At 33.7% G+C, this 26056-nt stretch overlaps 1 protein-coding gene across 2 annotated transcripts in view; it reads right to left on the reverse strand.

Annotated features, from left to right (window-relative positions):
- Positions 1-26056, reverse strand: part of SEC23A (SEC23 homolog A, COPII coat complex component) — a 55641-nt gene that overhangs the window by 15739 nt on the left and 13846 nt on the right. For both annotated transcript variants that reach the window (XM_033108599.1, XM_033108598.1), the window contains exons 6-15: positions 21575-21654; positions 20648-20792; positions 18416-18574; positions 17166-17281; positions 13215-13338; positions 11632-11712; positions 10542-10631; positions 9187-9293; positions 6761-6914; positions 880-957 (exon numbers count right to left, since the gene is read on the reverse strand). In XM_033108599.1, the coding sequence (XP_032964490.1) occupies positions 880-957; positions 6761-6914; positions 9187-9293; positions 10542-10631; positions 11632-11712; positions 13215-13338; positions 17166-17281; positions 18416-18574; positions 20648-20792; positions 21575-21654 (1134 nt within the window). The remainder of the gene's footprint in view (positions 1-879; positions 958-6760; positions 6915-9186; positions 9294-10541; positions 10632-11631; positions 11713-13214; positions 13339-17165; positions 17282-18415; positions 18575-20647; positions 20793-21574; positions 21655-26056) is intronic.

A 26056-nucleotide genomic window follows, 5' to 3' on the forward strand; every position in this document is an offset into this window, starting at 1 on the left:
AAAAAGAAAGTCGAAGCTTTAAACAAAGTTTTCATGGTCAAAAATCAGAATTTCCACATCTCAATATTAATCATCCTCCCAGGCTAAGTTAAAATACCACCTTTTCTATAAATATGTATCCAACTATCCGTTTGGAAGGATCCTTTTAAGTTTACTTTAAATTCTGTGTATCTGTCACAGCATTCCTCACTTTCTGTTATGTGTTGTTTATGTATATTTCAGATTTCACCCTTCAAACTGAAAGCTCCTTGAAAATAGGATTCATGTCTGTCATCTTTATTCTCCCCCAGTTCCGTGCACACAGCACTTAGTTGAATAATTACCTCTGTTACTTATTATATAAACAACCTACACTTTGAAAAACATCTATTAAAACAACAGCTAGAGGGATAGATTCCACTGCCCAAGAGAAAAAAGTTTCTGGAAGATAAATCCAATTAGCTTATTTTCTATTTATCTGGTATGTCCCCATAAAACTGTTCTCCCGTGATGATACCATGCTGCGAGATTAGTTGACTGATAAAATTACTTCAAATGAAGTTCTTTTGGTACCAGTATACTTAGATCCCTTATATCAGATGGAAAGCTAATCTGCCCTATACCTAATTCTACTCCACAGTAGGGTTCTAGTATAAATTTCTACTCACCTGAAACAAATGACTATTTGCAAGGCTAACATAAAAATATTATATACTTTTTTCACTGACTACTCACAGCACAATATTAATTTCTTGAGCTATCCCAAAACTTAACTACCAAAAGAATAACCCAATATGATAGATTCTGTAAGATGAATAATAAAAGACAAATGACAAGAAAAATGAGACCCAAGGCTATTGTCAACACAAAGAAAAGAACATAAAACTTTTACTTACTCACCTGTGGATAAAGGGAGAAAGTTTCTGAAAATCTGAAAGAACTTGGATCATCTTTGTGATACTCTCCAAATTTCTGACACTGAATAAAATACATGTTAGTTATTACTTCCTGGCAGAGAATTAAAACTGTTGCATATACATATTCTATTTTAAAGTGTTATTACCCTGTAGGAGGCAAATACTTGATATAGGATAAAATTAGATTACTTATAGACTTACCAAGAGACTGATCACAACCAAAGAAATACTGAATTTCAAAGAAAAATTCAAAGAAAATCTGAATTTCAAAAGTAAGTAATACCCTGCTCCAATACAGCAACAACTCATCTTTACATGTCTGGATTTTTTTAAAACTATCTCTGATAGCTCTTAAATAATGACCAAAAGAGCTCAACATGTGCTCCCTAATATTGTGCCTAAGAAAAGACAACAGCCAATGACAGGAAGATACATTATCAAAATATCATAGTGGCACATAGTGGCACAAAATATCATATAAAAGCAAGTTGCTGTATGAAATTTGGCACACCAGAAGCAATACCAAAAAGAAGGACAGATTGAGGAAACAAAATCAGAGACCGACAAACTGGTAAATAAAGAAGAAACACAAAGGCAGAAATTAGAAGGAAATAAAGAAGACACATACTCTGGCAAGAGAGAAGAAAGTCCTCTATGATAATGGGACCAAAGGCATCTAAATAATTGAGAAAATCCACATGAAAAAGTGCTTAGCACAATGACTGACACTAAGCACTCAATAAATGTTAACTTCCTCTCCCTGTTCTTGAGCAAAGTCTCCGCTCTGAAAAGTTTTTATGTAACCGGTCCAGTTTCTGACAATGTTATCATAGTAGTTGCACATGATCCAGGGAAAAACTAAAAAGAAAAAAATAACAAAGGGCAAACTGATAGAAGTAGTGCCGAACTTTTGCTGGAATGTTCAACTATATCATTTATGTATGTATCTATGCCTTATAGAACACATAAAAGGGATAACTGATTTGATCACATTTTTGGCTTCCAGGAAAAGTCATTTCAGAACCAGTTATCCAAAAGATAGAAATGCTACAGTTGTAGAATGAATCCTCAGAACACAGATCTTGGTATATGGGAATAAGAGTTTGGCAGTCTTCAATGCCCCCTAATTATACATCACTGATAAAATTTACAGATTAAGATAATAATCTTCACTGTCTAATATCACAACCACCAGCTATGTAGCAATTTAAAGAAAGTAAAATTAAAGGAAAATTCAGTTCCTCAGTTGCGTTAGCCATATTTCAGGTGCTCCACAGCCACCTGTGGGTAGTAGTTCCATAATGGACAACGCAGACTATAGATATTTGCACCACTGCGGAAAGCTGTGCTGGACAGTACAAATCTGGAATATCAAATATACTTGAAAAGATCTAGACTATCAAATACATTGAAAAAATTTTGTGAAAGAGCCGACATGTCATGCATTACTCAGAAATATTGATCACATTATATTAGATACACACATTTTAAATTGCAAATTAGGCAAATCTGATATTATGGCTAATGATGACAACAAAAAGACTTTTATGCTTGGGTAACTGCGCATTTGGATATCCAAAAGGTTAATTTCCAGAGTGGGATGTATGTGATACTTATATCCAAAATTTTTGCTTTTATTATGAATTTTTTTCGTATCATTAAATACTCTATTACTTCATTTTTAATGGCTGACTAGCATTCCTCTTATTGATATATATACCATAACTATCTTAACTAATCCTTCATTATTAGCATTTACATTAGTCCTATTATATCTTTAGGATAAATTCGTAGAGGCAGAATTTCTGAGTAAAAGGTAGTTTTCAAAGTTCTGATATATATCACCAACTGTCCTCTATATATAAAGTTATACAGAGGTTTACAAAGGTTGTACAGATTCATACACCAACCTATAAGCTATGAAGCTGTCCATCTCCCTGAATACTAACCAACTCTAAGCATTATCCTGTTTTTGTCATGTTTACCAGTTTGACAGATAAAAATTGTTGTCTCGTTCTATTTTACTACTTTGATTATAAGATTGGCAATGTTTTCATGTTTACTGGTCACTTGCATTCCTTCTTTTGTTAATTCCTTATTCATGACCTTTGCTCATTTTTTGCCCAAATCTTACTGATTTGTAAAAACTTACACATGAAAAATTTCACATTCTATCATACATATAACAATAATAAACAAATGATATAGTCTATACTTTACCACAGATAACATAAAATTTGTATAATAAACACAAACATAAATTTCTAATCTTTCAGCTACTTCCTAAAAATTTTTCTAAACTTATCAAATGCCCTAGCATTAATTTATCATGAGGAGTAGTCTTTATTTAAAAACCCAGCCAAAACACTAATGAGAAAAAAAACTGATGCATAAAGGATCTACCAAAGATCCACTGTTTGAGTTCTTCAGAAGTAATATGATTGGGCAGACAAAGCAACAATAACACAGTTTTCTTGAGGTAAATGACAACACTGCAAGAAGGCTAGTCCTGTCTTTAACACAGTAATAATTTATGCATCAAAGCAGCCCTATGAAAGAGCCCTAAGGATCACAGTCTAAGCTCTGTAAGAAAATGGTAACAGTAAAAACAGAACAACTAAAGGGCTTGGTCCCACTGGTGTAGCAAGAAAATCCTGGCTGGGGTAAATACTACAAGGAAAGCCCTGAGTATCTTAAACAAGAGATATCTCCTGGGCCAGGTCTAATCAGATGAAGTGTTTATCCACTGGGCTAGCTGCACAGCTAAAGGAAGAATACAATTAATGGTTAGTGGGTAAACCAAAGGTCAAAGATGAAATAAAAATCAAATATCAATCTTAAGTTGTAAGAGAATGTCATTCAATAGAAAGGTCAAGAGTCAAAAAGGTAAGGAGCAAACCCATGAAGGTGAACACAAAAGTGACCCAAACAAGAAACAGAATGGAGGTGGCAAACGGTGTGTTGGTGCCGGTACCCTAAGTGATGCCAACCACGGGGAGCAAAGGCTTATATTTAAGGTGTCAGAAGCAAATGTGGTACCAGCACCAACCAATGTGGCCCTATAATGCCCATTATCTAAAAATCAGTTCTTAAATAGATGTTTATTTTAACTTAAACTACTCTGAATCATCAAGGGGAAAAAAACAATGATATTCACTATGCCAAATTAAAGCAAAGAACTTTGTTAGTATAATTTCACAGCTTTTTCACTAAGAAAAACTTATAGAAAAGTGTAGTACCTGAAAGGTATTAACCCTTTCTCTATTCATGTTGCTATTAGGTTGGTCCAAAAGTAATTGTGGTTTTTGCAATTATTTTTAACCGTTTAAACCGCGATTACTTTTGCACCAACCTAATATCATTGTTATAGGTGAAAATTCAACAGTATGGAATCAGTACAAAAAATGAAACTATACTTATTAGCTACTTAGAATAAGTTCTTATAACTAGGGTTCATTTGTCATCACCTGAAGCTTCACTTCAATTGTACACTAATTTGATTCAATCAATTAAAGAAAAGAATGTAAAGATCACATTCTCACCACTTCTACCATCTATGAGGGGTTCTTATTCACTAGGGTTTCTATAAGAGACTGAATTTTTAAAAAATGGTTTTTTGAGCTTTGCATACCAAAGGATACCAGCCACAGTGATGGACAGTTGCCAAGTTATCCTGTTAGCAATTTCTTTAGAAATCCTCCAGTCCCATGTGGCAGTATGCAGCAGGACTGTTCACTTGGATATCTTCTTTTTTAGTTTTGCACACAAGGGAGTCCACAGACAGTCAGTGAAAGTTGACTTGTACAGGAAGCAGTGCGGTAATCTGACAACATCAGCCTCTCCCTCTCAAATGACCTCCACCACTTCCTCTTACATACGGTTGCCAACCGACTCAGGAGAACAGAAAAGCTCTACTGTTGTGACAGAAGATCGGAGGAAGTTTCATTGTGCCCTGACTCACCTGTCCTCTAGTCCCAGCAGCCTTGCTGCTGCTGGAAACGCTGCAAACTGCAGAATGTGTAGATTAGAAGTGAAATATACTGTGAGGTTTCTGTAACTGTGTACCCTTTGCAAGTAGTTCATTTTGTTATTTACAAGCCCATTCTATTTTATATTTTATTAGTGTTTGTGTTTTATAAGCATGTCAGACATTATGACAATTTCTGAAGGTGAAGTGTGAGGTAAGAGAGAAGGATTCTAGAAATAAACCTACAGAGAATTCCGAAGAATTACAATCTTCTGAGTCATTTCACTACTCTCATGCAGCAAGAGACACAGAAAAAGTTCAACTTCACAAAAAGCTACTTATCAGTGATTTTTACATGGGCTGATAACCCAAGTTGTACTATTCAATTTTGTGTCATATGTAATAATCTACAAATGCAGTAATAGTTCCAGAAAAACGGAAAAAGCACTACAAATCACAGCCATTTGACAAATAAAAGTGCTGATTCCTTCAAACAGCTTTCAGAACCTCAGAACAAGAAAGCATTTGTTAAAGTCACATTCAGTGAGAAGGCTCGGGAAGCTATTTCAAAGCACAACTCATCACCCAGAAAAGAGAAAGGCACACAGTTGGTGAGAAACTAAAAAAGCCAACATGTAAAATTACACTAAGTCAAATGCTGGGACAAGATACAATCTGAGAAACTGAAAAAGTTCCATCTTAATATAACAAGTGAAAGTACTGATGACGTGTCACATGATGCAGAGAGCTTTGTGTAATAATAAAAATAAGAAAAATAACAGCTTCTCTATTCAGGTTGATGAGTCAACAGACTTCACCAACGTCATGTCAAGTTGCTAAATGATAGTGAAATTCAAGAAAACTTTTCTGCTGCCCTAAGGAAGCAAAGATCAAAATATATTTAATGTTCTATCTTTCTATCTCGAAACAAAAGGTCTGTCTTGGAGGAACTGTGTTGGCATTTGTACTGATGGTGTACAATCAATGGTTGACTCTATGACAGGTATTATGTCTCTTGTTAAAAAGAAAAAGATATGCTGATGCTGTCATAACACTGCTTTCTTCACAGACAGGTGCCAGGAGAAAAACACTCTTGGGGATTAAATGAAAAAAAAGCTCTGAATGATTCTATAAAAATGACTAACTTTATTAAACAAACACTAGTTCACTTAAGAATATTTTAAAAACTACATGAAAATCTAGACACAGAGCACAAAAGCCTCCTGCTACAAACAGAAACCCAATAGCTTCGCAGAACGAGTTCTCAACGGGGTGTTTGAGCTGAAGACTCAGGTAAGGAATTGAAGAAGCGCTTTCAAGGAAATGATAGGTCAGAGTTTGCTGAGTAAAAGTGGAACATTAGGAAAAGAACTTAAGCATTCTAGGTCATAATGTAAGTAGTAAGTTTCTGAAATGCTAACCATCATTATCAATAACTACTAACACACATTTTGGTAACTTAGATCTAAATAATCGAGACTTGTCTGTATTTTTCCATAATTGTATTGTGTATAATTCTTATATTCCAATGCATTTCTCTTAAAAATTTCCATTAAAATGAAAACAGAAAACTAAAACCATAGCAGTGAACAAAAATACGCAAAAAAAAAAAAAAATAGCAAAAACAGTTACAGTGATTTAGTATTATATTTAAAACTAATTTGGTAACAGCCAAAAGAAAAAAATAATAGGTTACATAATTGTCATTTTCATTTTAAGGAAAAAAGGCATTTTAGTTCACCAGAAAAGTAAATTCTACTATTCATTATTATGCCTTACTCAGCAACTTGATTCATTCAGTTACACTATTAACTACTTTGAAAGACATTACCAGCAACAAGGATTTACTACAAATAAAAGCAGAAGAATTTAGAAAAGCGTGATGTTCCCTTCTTACCAGTCGAATCAGCTGTCTGTCCAGCCACCTAAGCACATCTGGTCCTTCCTCTGTTTCTGCTCTATATATCGCCAGCCTGGCCATGAGAATGGCAGCTGCCTCCTGGTCAAAAGATGCAGCAATGCTTTGGATTTGAGTTTGAGCATCTGCCCAGCTAAAGAGAAAAGAAAGCAAAGAAATGCTGATGAACAATTATAATCACAGTATCATAGGTGGCTATCACATAGATTTAAATTAAAAAGGCACAGAAAATTTCTCCAATATTTCAAAATTCCAATGTTACTTAGAAAAAATAGCATTTCTAATGGCAGTTTCATTACAGCATTATTTTTCAGAAAATTAATCCAAACCTAATGAAATCTTCTACAGTAACTGTAAAGGGAGATCTCCAAACTGTTCCTTAAAACATGAAGAATTTTACCAAAAAAAAAAATAATAGCGTAGGTCTGTGCATGTACATGTGCACATAGATACACAAGTCTCTCAGAGTTTAAAATTTTATTTCTTTAATTTTGTAAAAGCAGAAATATGGAAATATAAAAACAAAGGTTTTCTGACAAGCAATTCTCATTTACTAAACTGGAAAATGAATAAAATATAAGAATATTTTTTCTCATTGGTCTTTTTTAATGAGCTGACAAGAGCTAGTTTACTTTTTTACATCAATTTTTAAAATTAAATTTATTAGGGTGACATTGATTAACAAAATTATAGGTTTTGAGTGTAAAATTCTATGTCATCTGTATGTTACACTGTATGTTCACCACCCAGAGTCAATTCTACTTCTGTCACCATGTATTTGACTCCCTTTCCCCTCTCCCACCTTTCTCTCTGGTAACCACTAAATTATTGTATGTGTCTGTGGGTTTTTGCTTGTCTTGTTTGTTGCTTTCAGTTTTATATGTCACATATGAGTGAAATCATTTGGTTCTTGACTTTTCCATCTGATTTATTTTGCTTAGCATGATATTCTCAAGATCCATTCACTGGTCTTTAATTCAATTATTAGTGATAAAAATTACATAATTAAAATTACTATGTATTCTTTTTTCTCCTTTAATGCACTGACTAAAACTAACTAAAAGTTAGTAAATGAAAATTTTAGTCTAAGGGATTAATTTGATATTATGTATAAAATTGCAGCAATTTATTAAATTATTAAACATATTCTATAAATCCAATCCAATTAAATTGATCCTGGGTAGATCCAGCAATAGTTCTTGTTTGTTCAACATTTCAGAGACAGAGTTTTGTAATACTTCAGTTTATCTTGGTTCTAAAGTACCTCACTTTAAGCAAGTCTGACAATACTTACAGACTTCTTGAAAAGCTGAACCACGTTTACATGACTCAAATATGTAAGAAATGATCCCAAGGGAATTCAGGCAGTGACATGTTCAAAATTCTTCTCCCTTCTTTCTCTAATTTAAGTTGATTTCAAATAGACAAACAATCTTTTAATATTTTCCAAATACTGATAACTGTGAATTATCTCAATCTGTGCCTAATTATTCCCTTTTGGAAACTGAACTGTATCAACAAATACAGGAAATAACTATGCTACACAAAATACTACCCTATGATATTAACTGTTAAGAGACGTTATCTTTTGTGGTCTCAACCAGTGCTAGTCACAGTGTGGTACGCGAACCCGGTACCAATTCTCCATGAGGTAAGAACGGAAACTGAGAGTGTTTAGAGACTTTTGAGCTCTTGAAGAAAATAATTTTAAGTATGATGAATCTAATAAAAATAGGGATTTGTATTTTGAATGATTTTTAAAATTTCATTTTCCTAGTAATTCATTTTATTGCATTTAATAAAAATATTAGTCTCCAAAGGATGGGGTGGTGGGGGGAACCACTGGCCTTCACCAGACAGTATGAGGACTGACCAATCCCACATCATCATTAGCAGACCAAGTATGTTCAAATCTTTTGCATTCCACACTCTCCCCCAAAAGTAGTACCCAGTCTCCAAAACAGATACCAAATAAAGGCTTCATAAATGAATAAAATGACTAATAACACTTGAAAAAATACACAATGATAAAAGTAGCTAAGAACTTTATTATCAATCAAAAACTAATGCTATTAATTACTGGACTATTATTATAAATAATGGATCATAATATTATTATTGCCAATTAAAGGATAATGATTCTTAGTTTTTCTCCTCTCAGGGGAATAAGGTAAGTAAAAGAATATTTTAAGAATGTGTCTTAGGAATAGTTTTTTAAATTGCTTTAAAGTTCTTAACAATGAATATTTTAACAAATAAGCTGGGCTAGAAAGAAGTAAAATGCTATTAGTCATATATGTTCATTTTCTAGCCAAGGATGTCACTTAAAATAGGAACCCAGCTTGGGAGCACAAACCAGAATAATTTTGGTATGTAAATTAAATCGGCTAACAAATACAACTTACTTCCTCGCAATGGTGGTCACTCGGATGCGTCTCTGCCCACTTGAATGCTGATACTGAGTCACAAACTGGATTGCCCCACGCCCTCCTTGAGGAATTGGAGCATTATGCTGTGTAAAAGTAAAAATAAAAACTAAGCAAACTCTATTATGTTGTTGTCACACAGTCACAGGCTTCATATCCTGGGTCTAATAGAATTCACTTTAGTATCAGTTAGAAGGACATTTTTCACAGTGCATACAAAACAGTTGTGATTTGCCACATAAAAGAGAAATGGACTTGGGAGAGAGGGAAAAAATGACAAAGGATAAGAAAAATGAGTCCAGCTAGGAAATCAATTTCAAGTAATATATAATTCAGAGGGATATGAAAGAACAAAATGAAGGGAGAAAAGTGAAGAAATTAACAGATAAACAAAGGTGTAAGTGAGGCAATTTTGCCTAATAGTAATCTATGGATAGAGAAACTGAGCTAAGTACTATTCCCTTATGTATATAAAATGAAAACACAACTTTTAGGAAGATAATCACATGATGAACAGATGACCAACAGAAAACCATTAAAAAAGAGACCAACAGTAATATATAGTAGTGATCCTCAGAAAGAAATAGCAAGTGGACAATAGGAAAACTTTCTTCATGCCCTTTGACAATAGATACTCTTGCTTTAGTTTTTTTGTTTGTTCATTTTGGTCAATAAGAGCCATTATCTTTTTCACAGATTTTAATTGTTAAAAAAAAAAATTCTTGCACCTGTCTTAGGAAGGCTGACTATTAACAGCTGATAGTTCATTTTATGCCTAATAACTATTGCAACATAAGTCAATAATTTATACATGAAATCATTCTTTAATATGATAATTTCCTTCTGCAGCAGAAAAAAAAATGGTTCCAAATATTGGAGTCTTTACCTTCCAATTTTTTTCTATGGATTTTGACATATTAAACTTTCTTGTAGGACTCATATCATTACATGACATATGTACCATGATATATGTAGTTGTACCTTGTGACAACTAGGAGGAGCTAGATACCGAATTACAAAAATGCATAGCTAGAACAAAATTTAAGATTTTATTTATGCTTCAATTTTATATTAAAAAAAAGAAAACTGAGACTAAAAGTTGGGTTGCCCAAGGTTGGGCATTTGCAGGTTTTCCTGATATCTCTTTTCTATTACAGTATGTCCTCCCACCAAGGAGCATAAGTTTGAGAAATAGAAAATGACAAACAAAAACTCCAAAAGAAAGTAAGCTTTGGGTCATATTTACTATTGAAGAATAACTATGAAATATTCATGGCCTAAATTAAGTACTTGTTCAACTACACATTGTTATATTCAAATATAAAAAGTCATACCTGATTGACAACCTCAAAATATATGGCTACGGTTGTAGTGGGACTAAGCCCACATATCTTCCATTGACAAGTGCCACCTGTTCCTATCTCCTGTAAAAATAAAACACAGTATGTCTAAAAGCTGGAAATACAATTTATCATTATAATATATACCAAGATGAAAAGAAAAAAAAATCTATTTCAAGTTTATACCTAATTCATTGAATGTTGAAAGATTAAGGTTTTTTTAAGACCATACAAAATATGTCATGAAATAAAATTAAGCAATTTTTACACAATATAATTATAAAATAATTCAAATTCTTGCTAAGGAAATTACAAAAGTACTGATATAAGTTCTTCATATTGTAGACTTCAAAAATATATACTACCATTTAATGAAGTAATTACAACTAACATTATCCTCCTATCCAACTATTTGATATGTGTAAAGAGATATTGATTTAACACATAATATATGCACATATGAATACAGGTTCTCTGGATCAGAACTACATAATTTAAGCAGTCTGATTCCCAAGAAAACTTGTAAGATATAAATTTTGACCATGCAAACTGATTAAAATTAATTTTTAACTCTGCCATTTTAAAGATGATTACCCACTTGGTGTTATTTGTCCCATCATCCTCTCTACAGCGGTAGTACATAATTCTACCATTTTTAAATGTATTCTACATCTACCAGGTGGAATAATAAAACATGAAAGGAAACTTAAATCTAGCTAATTTGGTTACTTTGTTGTAAATTCTACTAACAAAAAGAAATTAGGAATTAATTTTGACTTTTAGAAGTCTCCAAATTCCCAAATCACAGCACAAGGGGGCAAGGAATAACTTAGGAATAAAAAAATGAAAAAAAAAGACTGGTGACAATACAAAAGTTTTAATTTAGGGGTGGGTGGGAAAAAGCATATTGGGAAAGAGCTACCACAAACAGAGCTATACTGATGGTAGGTGAACCACAATCTACTGAAAAACTTAGTCCACACCATAATTTTGAAAGGAATGCAGTAGGCTGCCAGCCCAGGTCTCTGTTGGTTCTGCCCTGAAAATTAAACTGTACTTTCTTTTTAGAATAAAGGTGACTTACATTTTCAGACACGCAGGGTCCTTTAGAATTGAGAGACACACAGGGTCCAATGGCTCCTGAAACCTTTATTTCCCTTGAGGTCTGCAAAATAAGAACACAATAAATACACTTTGGTGTGCTCAAAGATAAGCTCAAATAGTTGACTATAAGTGTATAAGAATAAAGATATCATTCCACATGTAAAACTCATAAGACAATGAAAATACACCAATGTTAAAAAATAATCAATCAATGGGCACTTCCGTGTTAACTCCCAAATTTAAAATCTAGCCCTGACATAACTTTACCCTCTATTTCCAGCTGCCCAGAGGAGGTCTCTCCCTTTGGGAACTCCCCCTCAATTCAAAATCATACCATATCCAGAAGTCACATGTCCTAACCCAAAAGCTTAAACACCATCTTCTATTTTTTCTCCCACAGAAAATCTGTTACTGAGATTGGTTTTTTTCCAATCTCCACTGATACCGAAATTTAAGCTATTATTACCTTCTACCTAAAAAACTTAGAAAGCCTAACTCAGTTTTCTTACTTGAGATTGTTTTTCCTGACAAATCCTGAATTCTACTGTCAGACAAATTCTACCCAAAACACTGTTCTTCATCAACCTACAATGTTTCTGCTTACACATGCATCTCCAAACAACCTACACACAGACTTAAAACTACTGCCCTTACATTCCAATGCAAACCATCCACTCTCACTGGGCAGTTTTCCCCAACACACCACGCTGATTCTCACCTCTGGGCCTCTCCTCACACTGACTAAAACATAGTCTCTTCAACCAACATAAATTCTGCCATCTTTCAAAAACCAGTGTAAGTCGCTATCAAACCATTTATCTTCTAGGATAAATTGTATCTTGCATACATTCATTTTCTTCCCTAAATCTCTATAGCACTTTTATAATCTACTATTATTTCATTCTATCACATGTGTTAATCTTGTCTTTCTATCAAGACTAAGTTTCTTTATAAGCAGACCTGTGCCTTAGATGTCCCTTGAGATCACTACAATTTCTGAGCTTAATGCTGGACATATAGCGAACATTCAATAACATAACAAGATTAACAAGAAATATTTAATGAAATTCAAAATCCACACACTTGTAACTGACACTTAACCTTTGGTTTTTTAAAACTCAAATTTGAAATGAATGACAGAACTGAATAATATCAACAACCTACCAACCATAAAACAATTACAGGTTTCTCTTAAGTTAGATACCAATTCCCGCAAATAAAAAAATCTAGCACTAACATAAGCAAATTTAGCACTGAAAAAGATCGAACACACTTAAGAAGTTAAATCTTATATAAATAGGGTTAAAAAAGAGTTAAAACAAATTTTACCTATCTAATATCTTCTTTTCTAACAATTATTCAGAAATGCTCAAATAAAATTTCACTGTACATTTAATAATGACACATTTTTCTAATGAAGAAAATCTCTAACTCTGGATTTCAATATAAAATAACCACTATTTTTAAATCATATGTTGAATTTGATTAATGATACTTTAAAATAATGATCAAACCTATAAATTTCTCTTAAACATACCACACGTGTCAAGTTTTGGTTCTTACCTTTATTTCTAATGTACCACCAAAGCCCATTTTAAACTGTCCATTTATATCTTTGGTAAAGACTCTTTGAAAAGTTTGCTTGAACAAGGAAGTGTTGAAAGAGTCGCCCATTACCATGTATCCTCTGCATGGAAAGAACAAAAAGCAATGTGACACAAGTAGTGAGTTTGACACATGTTAAAAAAAAATTACCTCTCAGTTCTACTAACAAATTTTAAAGATATTTCCCAAAATGTGCAACATTATCATTAATTTTTAAAACTCAAATATATGAGACTACCCCCCATGGCACAAATAATCGCAATCCTGAGGGTACCTGAGTGCCTCTACTATTTGCATTTGTCCTCAGTAATTTAAAAAAAATTCTTCTTTAAACAAATAATATATCCACACATTACAAAATTCAAAAGATGCAAAAGAGTACACAGTAATAGATATGTTTCTCCTACTCCAGCCACCCTGCTCTCCATACTTGTGAAAATAACTAACACTTTACACCATGCATTTATCATTCTTAAAAACAAATACATGTGTATATGTGCATATGAATATATTGTCTGTGTGTGTGTTATATCAAACTTAGTTTTACACCCAGTGAATGAGAATAAAGAGACACTGAGGAAGAGACACTGAGTTGAATTTTGTACATTGACCTTGACCTAGAAGTACTGACAAGTTAACATATTAATTCTAACAGTTTGTATGTAATTTGTATTTAGATCCTTTCAGATTTTCTACTATTGCAAACATGTCATTTGTGTTATCGATAAACATGGTAATGCATCCTACACTAACGACAACTTACACCGCCCCACTTATCTGTTTCTTAGTATAGCAAACCTCTGTGAAAGAGCTCTCTATATCCTTACTAATCAGTGTGGCCTTTGGTCCAGCAATATCAGTCCGCATCACTAAGGGTCTTTTAGGAAAAGCAGAATTTCAAGTCCCATCCTTTGCATTCTAAATCCAGAATCTGTATTTTAACAATATACCCTGTGCTGTACACCTGGAACTAATATAAAATAATCCTGAATGTCAACTATAATGATGTGTATAGTTATATAGTCACTGGATGTAAATTATAGCATAGGGAATATAGTCAATGGTATTGAAATAGCTATGTACAGTGTCAGATGGGTAGTAAACTTGGGGTTATCACTTTGTGAGAGGTGTAAATATCTAATCATTATATTGTTTTGTACACCTGAAACTAGTAAAAGAAGAAGCAGCAGCAGAAAAAGAAAAAGCAATGAGCTAAAGGAAAAAAATATATATATGTATGTGTATGCATATATGCATATATATACAGACACACACACACACACACACATACATACACACACATACCCAGCTGATTTATACGTGTGAAAGTTTGAGAAGCTCTGGTCTGTATCAGCTGCTTCCAATCCCCTCCGCCTGTTCTTTTTCTAACTCGCTCTAAGTCAACGTTCACTGCTCTTAGGAAAGTCACCAATGACCTTCACAGTGTCACAGTGCACAATCTTACAATCTCAACCATTTTTATTGCTTTAAAAAGCCACTAATATTCTGACAATTCCCAAATTTATATTTCCAGCCCAGACCTATCTCCTGCATTCTAAATTGTAAAACCAACTGCCTACTCAACGTCTCCTCATGCATGTCTACTGGCATCTTAAACCAAACATGTTCAGAACTGAACTTTTTCCCAAATACTCTTCCTCCCAGTCTTATTCATTTAAATAAAAGGAAACTCAATCCTTCTAGTAGACACCTTTGGTTTTCTCAAACCCCAGATCCAATCTATCAGCAAATCCTCTACCTACTAAATATATCCAAAATCCAATCACTTCTCACCATCTGTGAGGTTACCACTTGGTATTCCTGTATGAGTAAATCCTCATATAATGTCATCAATAGGTTCTTGGAAACTGCAACTTCAGAAAAGTGACTATAACAAAACCAATTTTACCACAGGCTAATTGATATAAACAAAAGTTAAGTTCCTAAGGCATAATTCTGGTCACAAAACACCACTAAACTTCTTAAATAAAAACCCAAAACACCTCTAATGTTATATATTGAAATAAACGTGAACTATACATACATTTAAGAAAGATTAGTAAAAACAAGATAATTATAATTCCAACCCCCTCCTTATTCCAGTTCAGTCAGGGTCGTGGGTGGCTGGAATCTATCCTAGCAGCTCAGGGTACAAAGCAAAAGAGAACCAACCCTGGACAGGACACCCTTCCATCCCAGGGCCACACACACACTAGCTCAGACTGGGATATTTGGACACATCAATTCACCTGACTGCACATCTCTGAGATGTGAGAGGAAACTGGAGTTCCTGGAGAAAACCCACGCAGACATGGAGAGAATGTGCAAACTACACATAGACAGTGGCCCTGGCCAGGATTCAATTTTTTTTCTCATCAACATTGTAACAAAACAATGTTGAACAAAACCACATATTGGAGGATCTGTTGAACTCTACTGAAGACAAATGAAGTCAGATGATCCTTTCAAACATTAAGTCAGATCACATCACTTTCTACTAAAAACTTTCCAATGGCTTCCCATCTCACTCAAAGTAAAATCCAAAGCCCTAACAATAGTCAAAAGACCTTGTCAATCTATCCCCCTGACTTACCCCACTCCAGCTACTTTGGCCTCCTTGCTGTCTCTCAAATACCCCAGGTTAGGTTCTCAACTTTGCATTTGCTATTTGGAACCTTTTCACTCTTCCTTCATTATGCACATGGCTCACTCTCTCACTTCCTTAAGTCTTTGCTACAATGTCACCTTCAATAAGGACTTCCCCTCTCACCCTTTAGAACTGCAAATCCCTATCCTCATTTCCTGACTTATTTTTCTCCCTAACATTTATCACCATCTGACATACTATCTACTTTACTTGTCTCATCTCCTCTCACTAGAACTGTGCATCTAACATGTGGCTATCTAAATTTAAATGTTAATTAATTAATATTAAATAAAATTAAAAACTCAATTCCTAAGTCACACTCATCACATTTCAGTGAGACAACACAGAGAACATTTCCAATAAAAACATTACACCGAATGGTCCTGCACTAAGATGATAAGCTACATGAGGGCAAATTTTTATGTGTGGTTCACTGCTATATCTCCAATACTTTAAACAGTTAGATACACAGTAGGTGTTCATTAATATGTATTAGATTAATGAATTACAAAAATAAACCTGAGAAATGAGTTGACATACTAACAAATCAAATCTGGCAATATATACAAAGAATTATTCAGAAGTTAGATTCATCCCAGGAATGCAAGGTTGGTTTAACACATGAAAATTCTCTGTAATAAACTCAACAAATTACGAACAGGTAGGAAATTCTTCAACCTGATAAAGGCATTTACAAAAACCTACAGCTAACATCATTCTTAATGGTGAAAGATGGAATGTTTTCCCACTAAGATCAAGAATAGGGATATCTATATAGACAGAAAGTAGATTTGTGGTTGTCTAGGCTTGCGGTTGGGGTGGCGGGGAGTGGGGGTTGACAAAGGAAAAATGGGGAGTGACTACTAGTGGACAGAGTTTCTTTCTGCAGTAATATAAATGTTCTAAAACTAAACTATGGTGATAGTTGTTCAACCTGTCAATACACGAAAAAACACATTACATTGTACATTTAAACAGGTAAATTTTATTGTATATGAATTACATCTCAAAAAGCTGCTAAAAGATAACTGCAAGATATTATGGTAAGCTTTTCAAACAGACCTGTGCCTTTATAACTATATTTTAGAAAAAAATTTAAAGTGAGTTTTACTGAAAGGAGTATCAAAAACTGTTAATAGCTGTTGCCCTGGAGTGGGAAGATGATGACTGGCTTTTTTCCTAAACTGTCATTATTGTTTTATATTTGCAAACTGTCATTATTAGTTTATATGTGCAAAAATTGTAAAAATTCAAATACATACCCAGTAAGATTGGGACAGCATTTCATCTCCAGGAGACCTGTCTGATCTAATGCGCATGCATAGATATCAATAACATGACCAGTCGTAGCAGCTCGATTAGCCAATGCTTCAAAATGCTGCAAAATATTTTTTTATCAAATAAAATCAAAGTAATGTACAAACTTAATCATCCTATTTTTCCAATTAATATATCAAAATGATCTAATACTAAAAGATTAATCCATAATAATTTAAATGTGACTTGTTATAATTTGCTAAAATGTCTCAGAAAATGATACAATAACTTCTATAAGTCTGATACTTTCACATCCTTTTCTTTAAAAGCCATTTTTTCCAAAGATAGTAGTCCCCCCTTATCCACAGGGGATAATATAAACTCCTAAAATACGCTAAACTTGAAGACAGGCATACTGAACATCTTGCCCTCGGTACATAAATTTGGTAGAACAACAACACAGAAGTTTTTCCTGGCTAAATCCAACCCAAATAACAAAAACATCAAACATAGGCAAAAACAAAAGCAGTAAGATAAACAAATATGAAACATTTTTTGAAGCTCTAAAAATTCCAAGCTCAAAGGGAAATTAGGTGGCAGGAAAAAAACGCATCCATTAATGGTGAGAAAAATTATTTGTTATCAATTACACTTTAAAAAATATAACAATGACTATCAAAAACAAATGAGATAATATAGCACAACTAAATTAAAATTACGAACTCCAGAGGATTTTTTAAAAGGGGGGTGGGGGGGCATTAACAAGGAAAACCAATACAAGAGAGTCAAAAATCAACATTAATGAAAAATGTACTGTCACAAACACAAAATTAAAGTTACATAAACAGACAACAACTCACAAAAAAATAATAAGACCATTCAAGCTATGAAAAATATATATATCTAAAGTACAGCCTTTTGGAAATGAAAAATTAGAAAATTCAAGATATTTTTCCTTAATGGAAAAACATTCTTTAACGTGAATATTAAAAAAGGTGCACACAGGGTTTCCCTCAGGAGTAATCTTTAAAGAGATACCTATTGGTGTCTACTATTAAGTTCTTAAACATTTAAAACCAGAAAAATTTTAACTTAAATTATCAAATAGGAAAAACAGACTATTTCTCCAATTTTGAACAACAGCTACAGTATGACTTCGCAATATCGGATTTCTTATTGTAAAATATTTGTATTCTTCCTCTTCTATCAAATGAATTTTTCTAATAAGGAAATAAGACTTAAAAACCAAAATTACCTTAGTTCCCTTTTTAACATATTTGGCATTGTCTTTTTCAATGTCGTGCCATGATCTTATAGGTGTCTTCAATTCATCTCCAACCACCATTCCAGGCCCCTGAGTTGCTGGACCGCCGATGAACATCATGATACGAGCACCAGTGTTGGGAAAAGTACACTGTCAGAAAAAAGCAACTTGTCAGAGCGTTTAAAGAAAACAAATGGATGTACATTTCTGATAATGAATTCAGAGATACTCTTTCTAAAAAACAGGAAAGCATACATTTTCCAAGAAATAAAATAATCAAATGCTTAAAATTTAAAAACGAGGTGTTTGTTTAAATATCTTTCTCTTAAAATCCTCTTCTAAATAGTATACCTCCCAAATTTTAAAATAAAACCTGACCGACACCACTCTAACCAAGTGATCAAAGCTAACTAACATCAGCAGTAATAAAACAAATTGACATCATGGGTTCCCTGATGTGTTGCTCTAAACAGAACACAAATCAGTTCTGTAATATTCCTGGAAAAGTACATAACTTAAATGTACTCATTAGGAAAGATATGATAAACCCAAATTTAGAGTCATACTACAAAATAACTGGCCTATACCAGTAAAAAAACACCAATGTCATGAAACACAAGAAAAACTGAGAAACTAGTCCAGGTTAAAGGACCCTAAAGAGACACAACAACTGAATATAATGCATAATCCAGGATTTTCTTTTGCTATAAATGGGTATTATTGGGGTAACTGGTGAAATCTGAATAAAGTTTACAGATTAGAAAATTGTATTCCATCAATGTCAATTTCCTGATTTTGTTAACTGAACTACAGTTATGCAAAAGATTTTTTTTCTGTAATTAAGAAATACCCCCTGAAGTATTCAGAAGGAGCTCATGTTTGTAACTGACTTTCAAATGGTTTTTTAATATTTATATATGTGTTAGGGAGCATTTAAGATCTGGCTTCCTGGCAATTATTGTCAGTTTTTGCTCAAATAAACTTATAAAAATTCTTAAAATACAATAACAAAATTTATACATGTGTGATATATAAATAGATATCTATACAGATCTATATAAATATCGAGACAGAGAAGGACAAAGAAAATGTAATAAAACATTAACATTTGAGGAATCTGTATAGAAGTTCAATTAATCTTTGAACTATTCTCATAATTTTTCCATATGTTTGGAACTAAGTAGAAAGTTAAAAGAATGACAGTAACAGATTATAACTCACTGTATAAAACAGGAAACCATGAATCCATAGTGATGTTAATAAATGAATTGAAAGTTTGATGAGTAATGGAATATTTGCCAGTTTCAAAGATCCTCACCATCTAGTGCTTATTAATTACAAAGGGAGGGGAAATAAAGAGTAATTTTACAGTGGAGAACCTAACAGATACAACGTCAATGAGTGATCACAGTGATCATCAGTAATGGGGCGAATGAGAATCAGGTGCCACCTGATTGGATGCCACAAGACACAGTATTACTTCTGTGATATATGCAAGACCTGAATCTAATTGTGAGGATACATCAAGACAAACCTAAATTGAAAGACATTCTAAAAATCTTCCAGTGTCAAGATTATGAAAGTCAAGGAAAGGCTGAGGAACTGTTCTAGACTGTAGGAGACTCAATAGATGTAACCACTAACTGTACACTTCTGAAATAAATCTTTTTAGTAAAAGAAATATTGGAATAAACAGGCAAATTGAACGAGGTCTGAGAATTACATGGTAGTAATGTATCAGAGTTAATATTATGATTTTAGTAGTTATACTGTGGTTACATAAGAGAATATCCTGGTTTACAGTAAATACAACCGAAGTATTCAAGGGGTTGGGAACATTATGTCAGCAACTTAATATCAAATAATTCAAAGGGGGTAAAAAGTTCTTTGCAACTCTTGTATAAATTTGATAGCATTTCAAATTTTTAAAAAACATTTTTTAAACTCTCTTTTCTAATTATAAAGCAAAGATATGTGTGGTACAAAATTTTCAAATTCTACTTAAAAGTAAAATTCTCCTTATCCTACCATTGTTAATATTTGGGTAAACATCCTTCCAGAAGCCTCTCTATACACAAAAGGATATATTGCAGATCAAACGTTAAATAAAATCATGTACTTTTGCTCCAATGACCTGATTTTTTTTCACTCAACATTATCTTGTACATATCTTTCCATACACACATACACATTTACATCTCAAAACAAAGCTATTGTCACTACCTCAAGTAGTCCTACAGCTATGGAAAGTGCCACCCCAGAGGAACGCAAAGGTCTCTTTCCCTGTGGTACAGGCCAAGGGTCTCGCTGCAGTTCTCCCAGAAGATCTGTGAGATTCATGTCTATTTTCTGAACTGGCTGCAAGAATCTGCAAAACAAAGTTAAAGAACAAGCCATTTATTTGCGGGTCAGGGTTTAAGAAACAAACTGTCTACTTTCTTAAAAATAGAGAAAAATAATTTGAATACACGGTAGACCAATAGTTCTCAAAACTACTAGGTACATCAGAATCAGTAGGAGGGCTTGTTTTAACAGATTGCTGGTTCCAGAGTGTCATTTCAGGAGGTAAGGGGTGGGGCCCAGGAATGTGCATTTCAAGTAAGTTGCCAGGTAATGCTGACACTACCGGTCCAGGAACCACACTTTGAGTACAACTGCTATAAATGAGTCAAACCAACTATTACTTCAGGAACTGCATCTTTCATTTTCCAGCCTAGGAAGTTTTAAGGCTACTGAAATAATTATGAGAAGATACATCAACTCAATTTTAGTAATACCACCTCGTATTAGAGAGTTTAGGGGGGGAAGCTACCTCTAAGGGTAAGACGGCAAAATGAAAAGTTTCTGAGGCCCTATTATTGCTTGGCTGCCCTCAACCACAAAAATTAAGTTTTTTCTGAACTTAAAAACAGAAAATCAGGAATATATCAAAATTGAAGTAACCCCTTACATTATAATGATGAGAAACCAACCATTTCAGTGACATGATTCTGCCTCAACTCTTTAAAAAGTATACTAACATAACGTATATTCCTAAAAATATTTATCCATATAGTATTATTGAATGTCTATATTCAAGTTAATGGGATAAGATGCTTAAAATAGCTTCATGAACTGTCAAATTCTCTGCCATATTCAATTATTTATTACCTATTGGAAGGAGGTGGCTGCTGTACCTGAGGACCACGTGTTGCTTGAGTAACAGGTACTTTAGAGAGGCCCAGCATTTCCTGTGAAGAGATAATCTCTGTGATATCCATTTCACTACTCCTACAAAGATGTATCAACTATTTACCATCCACAAGGTGCTGTGCTAGGCATTAGGAACACAAGAACAAAGAATGCAAAGTCTCCTTCCTCAGAAAGCCAAAGGTCCAGTGGGGAGACTGTCATTTAAACAATAACAACACAGTGAAATAATCAAAAACCAAAAGTCTAAGATGCTATGTGAGCAAAGAGAGACACCAGCTCAGAAATATTTTTTCTAATTAATAGTCAAATTAAGTTACTGTGCAACTTAAATGTCTATATTTCTTAACTTGTATTCATTCATCCCTTTCAGCAACTGTTATCTCAAGTACCTGTTATGTGCCAGGCATCTAATGGTGAAAAAATATATAGTTCCTGACCTTAAGGAAATTAAAATCTGGTGAAAGAGACAGGAGTTAATCGAATATTTAAGTGTAAAATTTCAATTATTATAAGTGTTATGTAAGAGGGGTACACGGCATCGTATTAAAGGGGGACTATAAGGTACATATACTTTGTATATCTATACTTGTTAATTTTCGGACTTAATACCTAGCCAAACTGCCAGGTTTGTTTTGAATTTTAGAAGTGTGAATTATTCCTCTCTAAACATATGAAAATAATGTTATTTTACTAAAGTTTGGTTGAATCTAGAAACACTCAGTCATGAATAGAGTAAAAGTATGTAACAGAAAATCAGAACGTCTACAGATTTGCAAAGAAAAAGTTATTGAACTAATACTGCAGTATTTCCTACTGCTACCAGGCACAGCAACTTTGTACTGAAGACTTATTATGTGCTAAACTCTATATATATACTATTTCCACACACAACAATAATGAAGTAGATTCCTTAATCCCCGCTTTACAAATGAAAACTGACACTCAGAAAGGCTAAGTAATTAGCCTAAGATTACACAACTAGTAAGTGACAAAGCAAGATATTAATCCAGGTTTTGCTACAAAGCCCTATAATAGTTTACACTATACTGAGTATTCTCACTTACATTATTTTATTTAGTAGTAATAACAACGTTGCAAAGTAGATACAGTTTATAGCTTTCCGTAGAGCATGAAAAAAACAAGCACAGAGATCAACCCAAGATCACACAACTAAAAGAGTTTAAGATTTGAATCCAGGATCATTTGGGGAGCAAAGACCAGACTCCTTTCAACGAGATGGTTAGAGATGGAAGACAAAAACACTTTAAGGGAGCAAAAAAACTTTAGTCTGCAGGCATTCATTGTCTGTTTAAAAAATGCAGATGTTTTCTGTGTTATATATGTATTATATTATTTAGGTAAAATGTACTCTATAATCAGAACATTAAACCACTTTAATTGGGGGGGGTTGATAGTTTGATCTTTTTTTAATTTATTAAAGTTATTGGGGTAACACTGGTTAATTATATAAGTTTCAAGTGTGAATTTCTATAATACATCATCTATATAGCACATTGTGTGCTCACCACCCAGAGCCAGTTCTCTTTCCATCACCATATACTTGAGCCACTTTCTTCCCTCTTCTAACACCCTCCCCCCTTACCCTGTGGTAATCACTGAAGTGTTGTGGTCTATGAGTTTTTCTTTGTTTGTTTTGTTCCTTTGTTGCTTTCAGTTTTATATCCCACATATGAGTGAAATCATATGGTTCACAACTTTTTCTGACTTAATTCGCTTAGCATGATAATCTCAAGATCCATCCATGTTGTCGCAAATGGCAGTATTTCATCTTTTCTCATGGCCAAGTAATATTCCATTATATATATATACCACATCTTCTTTATCCAAGCATCTATCGAAGGACTCTTTGGTTGTTTCCATGTCTTGCAATGAACATAGGGGTACATATATCTTTACAGATAAATGTTTTAAAATTTTTGGGGTAGATACCCAGAAGAGGGATTACTGAGTCGTATGGTAATTCTGTTAATTTTCTGAGGAACCTCCATACTGTTTTCCAGTGGCCATTTACATGTACCCATTTACATTCCCACCAGCAGGGTTCCTTTTTCTCCACAACCTCTCCAATACTTTTATTATTTGTCTCGTTGATAACAGCCATTCTCACAGGTGTGAGGTGGTATCTCATTGTGGTTTTTATTTGCATTTCCCTAATAACTAGTAAAGTTGAGCATCTTTTCATATAGTTATTGGCCATTTATATGCCTTCTTGGGAGAAGTGTCTGTTCGTGTCCTCTGCCCATTTTTTAATTGTATTGTTTTTGTTGTTGTTGTTGACTTATATGAGTTCTTTATATATTTGGGGTATTATCCCCTTATCGGAGGTGTTCTTTGCAAATATCTTCGCCCATTCGGTTGGTTGCTGCATTGTTTTGTTGATGGTTTCTTTTGCTGTGCAGAAGCTTTTTAATTTGATATAGTTCTATTTATTTATTTTAGCTTTTACTTCCCTTGCCTTTGAGGTCAGATTCATAAAATTAACTCTGAGCCCCAGGTCCATAAGTTTAGTACCTATGCTTTCTTCTATGTAGTTTATTATTTCAGATCTTAGGTCCATTTTGAGTTAACTTTGGAATATGGTGACAGCAGTTAGTTTCATTCTTTTGCACATGGCTTTCCAGTTTTCCCAGCAACATTTATTGAAGAGGCTTTCTTTTCTCCTTTGTATGTTTTTGGCTCCTTTGTTGAAAATGATCTGTATGTATACATAAACACACAAATACACATACACACGCGCGCGCGCGCGTTTATTTCTGGGTTCTAAATTCTATCCCATAGATCTGTGTCTGTTTTTCTGCTGATATCATGCTGTTTTGATTACTGTCGTTTTGTGGTATAAACTGAAGTCAGGGAGTGCAATACATCCAGCCTTGTTCTTTTTTCTTAGAACTGCTTTGGCTACTTTTGTGATTCCATGCAAATCTGATTATTTTTTGTTCTATTTCTTTAAAAAATGCCATTGGGATTTTGATGGGGATTGCGTTACATTTGAATATTGCTTTGGGTAATATGGCTATTTTAACTATGTTGATTCTTCCAATCCATAAACACGGAATATCTTTCCATTTCTTTGTGTCTTCTTCAATTTCTTTTTAAAATGTCTTACAGTTTTCAGTGTAGGTCCTTCACATCCTTTGTTAAATTTATTCCTAGGTATTTTATTCTTTTTGTTGCAATTGCAAAGAAATTTTTTTTCGTTTCTTTTTCTTAAATTTCATTATTAGTATATAGGAATGCAATGCATTTTTGTACATTGATTTTATATCCTGCAACTTTACTGGATTTGTTTATTGTTTCTAATAGTTTTTTGGTGGCGTCTTTAGGGTTTTCTATCTAAAGAATAAATCACTTTAAATAAACTTACAATTTAAAAATAACAATAGCAAACACTTAAAGGCACATCCATTTAATTCTCATGACCACCCTATAAGAATACTATTAACTATTCTTATCTATCTCCCTTTTACAGATGAAAAAACTAAGGCACAGAGAAGTTACAACTTGCCCTCTTTCTCTCCTGTCTCATGGAAATACATGATCCTCCAAAGTAATCCGTTTTCTGTGCTCCTGAAGGAATCCCCACCTCACTGCCCTCATCTCACTCTTGCTTTCACAAACCCTCTTTAGTGTCTTTCTCTTCCGTTCATAAACATAATCAAGTGTCCCTCCGAAATGAAAGCGCTTTCACTCAGTTATCTCTCAGATCTCCACACTGTCACTTTCCTTACTTATCTTCCACAACCACAACTGGAAAGAACACAGACACTAATTTTCTCCACTTCCTTAAATGTTATTTCCTACTCACTCACTGTCTTATTCACTGTGCACTACCCTCCTCATCCAAACCTGCAAATTCCTCCAGTTGTTCTATATCCATTAACTTCAGCACTACTACCCCAGCCTACCAAGCTTCAAATTAGAGTCATCCTCGAAATCTTTTCTTTTTCATTTTGCGCTACCTGGGTGCCTCCGAAGTCTGATTTCATGTCTGTCTACTTTATGCGAGGTTTATGTACCATCTTCTAGAGTAACAGTTCTCAAGTGGGAGTTGTATCAGAAGCATTTAGAAAGTTTTTCAAAATACTTACATGAGCAATCCTACCCTCCCAACCACCTCCCAATATAAGCACATATTCACTCACTCTCTCATGGTCTATCAAAATCTCTGGGCAGAGAAAAAAATTTTGAAAAATGTTCCCAGATGATCCTAGTATGCTACACATAACTCCCCTGTCTTGAAAGCTAAAGCTTCGATTTGCCCCAAAGATAAAAATGTTGTACTAGTGTATGAAAAAAATATACATACTCATAGTTCTTATATTAAAAACTCTGAAGCCTTAAAATATTTCCCTTTGCCAAACATAATGAAAGTGTTTAGTTCTTAAGTAAGAAATCAAGACACGAAAGCTAATATTCTGT

Source organism: Rhinolophus ferrumequinum, chromosome 6 (genome assembly GCF_004115265.2).
Source record: "Rhinolophus ferrumequinum isolate MPI-CBG mRhiFer1 chromosome 6, mRhiFer1_v1.p, whole genome shotgun sequence".
NCBI classification, from domain to species: Eukaryota; Metazoa; Chordata; class Mammalia; order Chiroptera; family Rhinolophidae; genus Rhinolophus; species Rhinolophus ferrumequinum.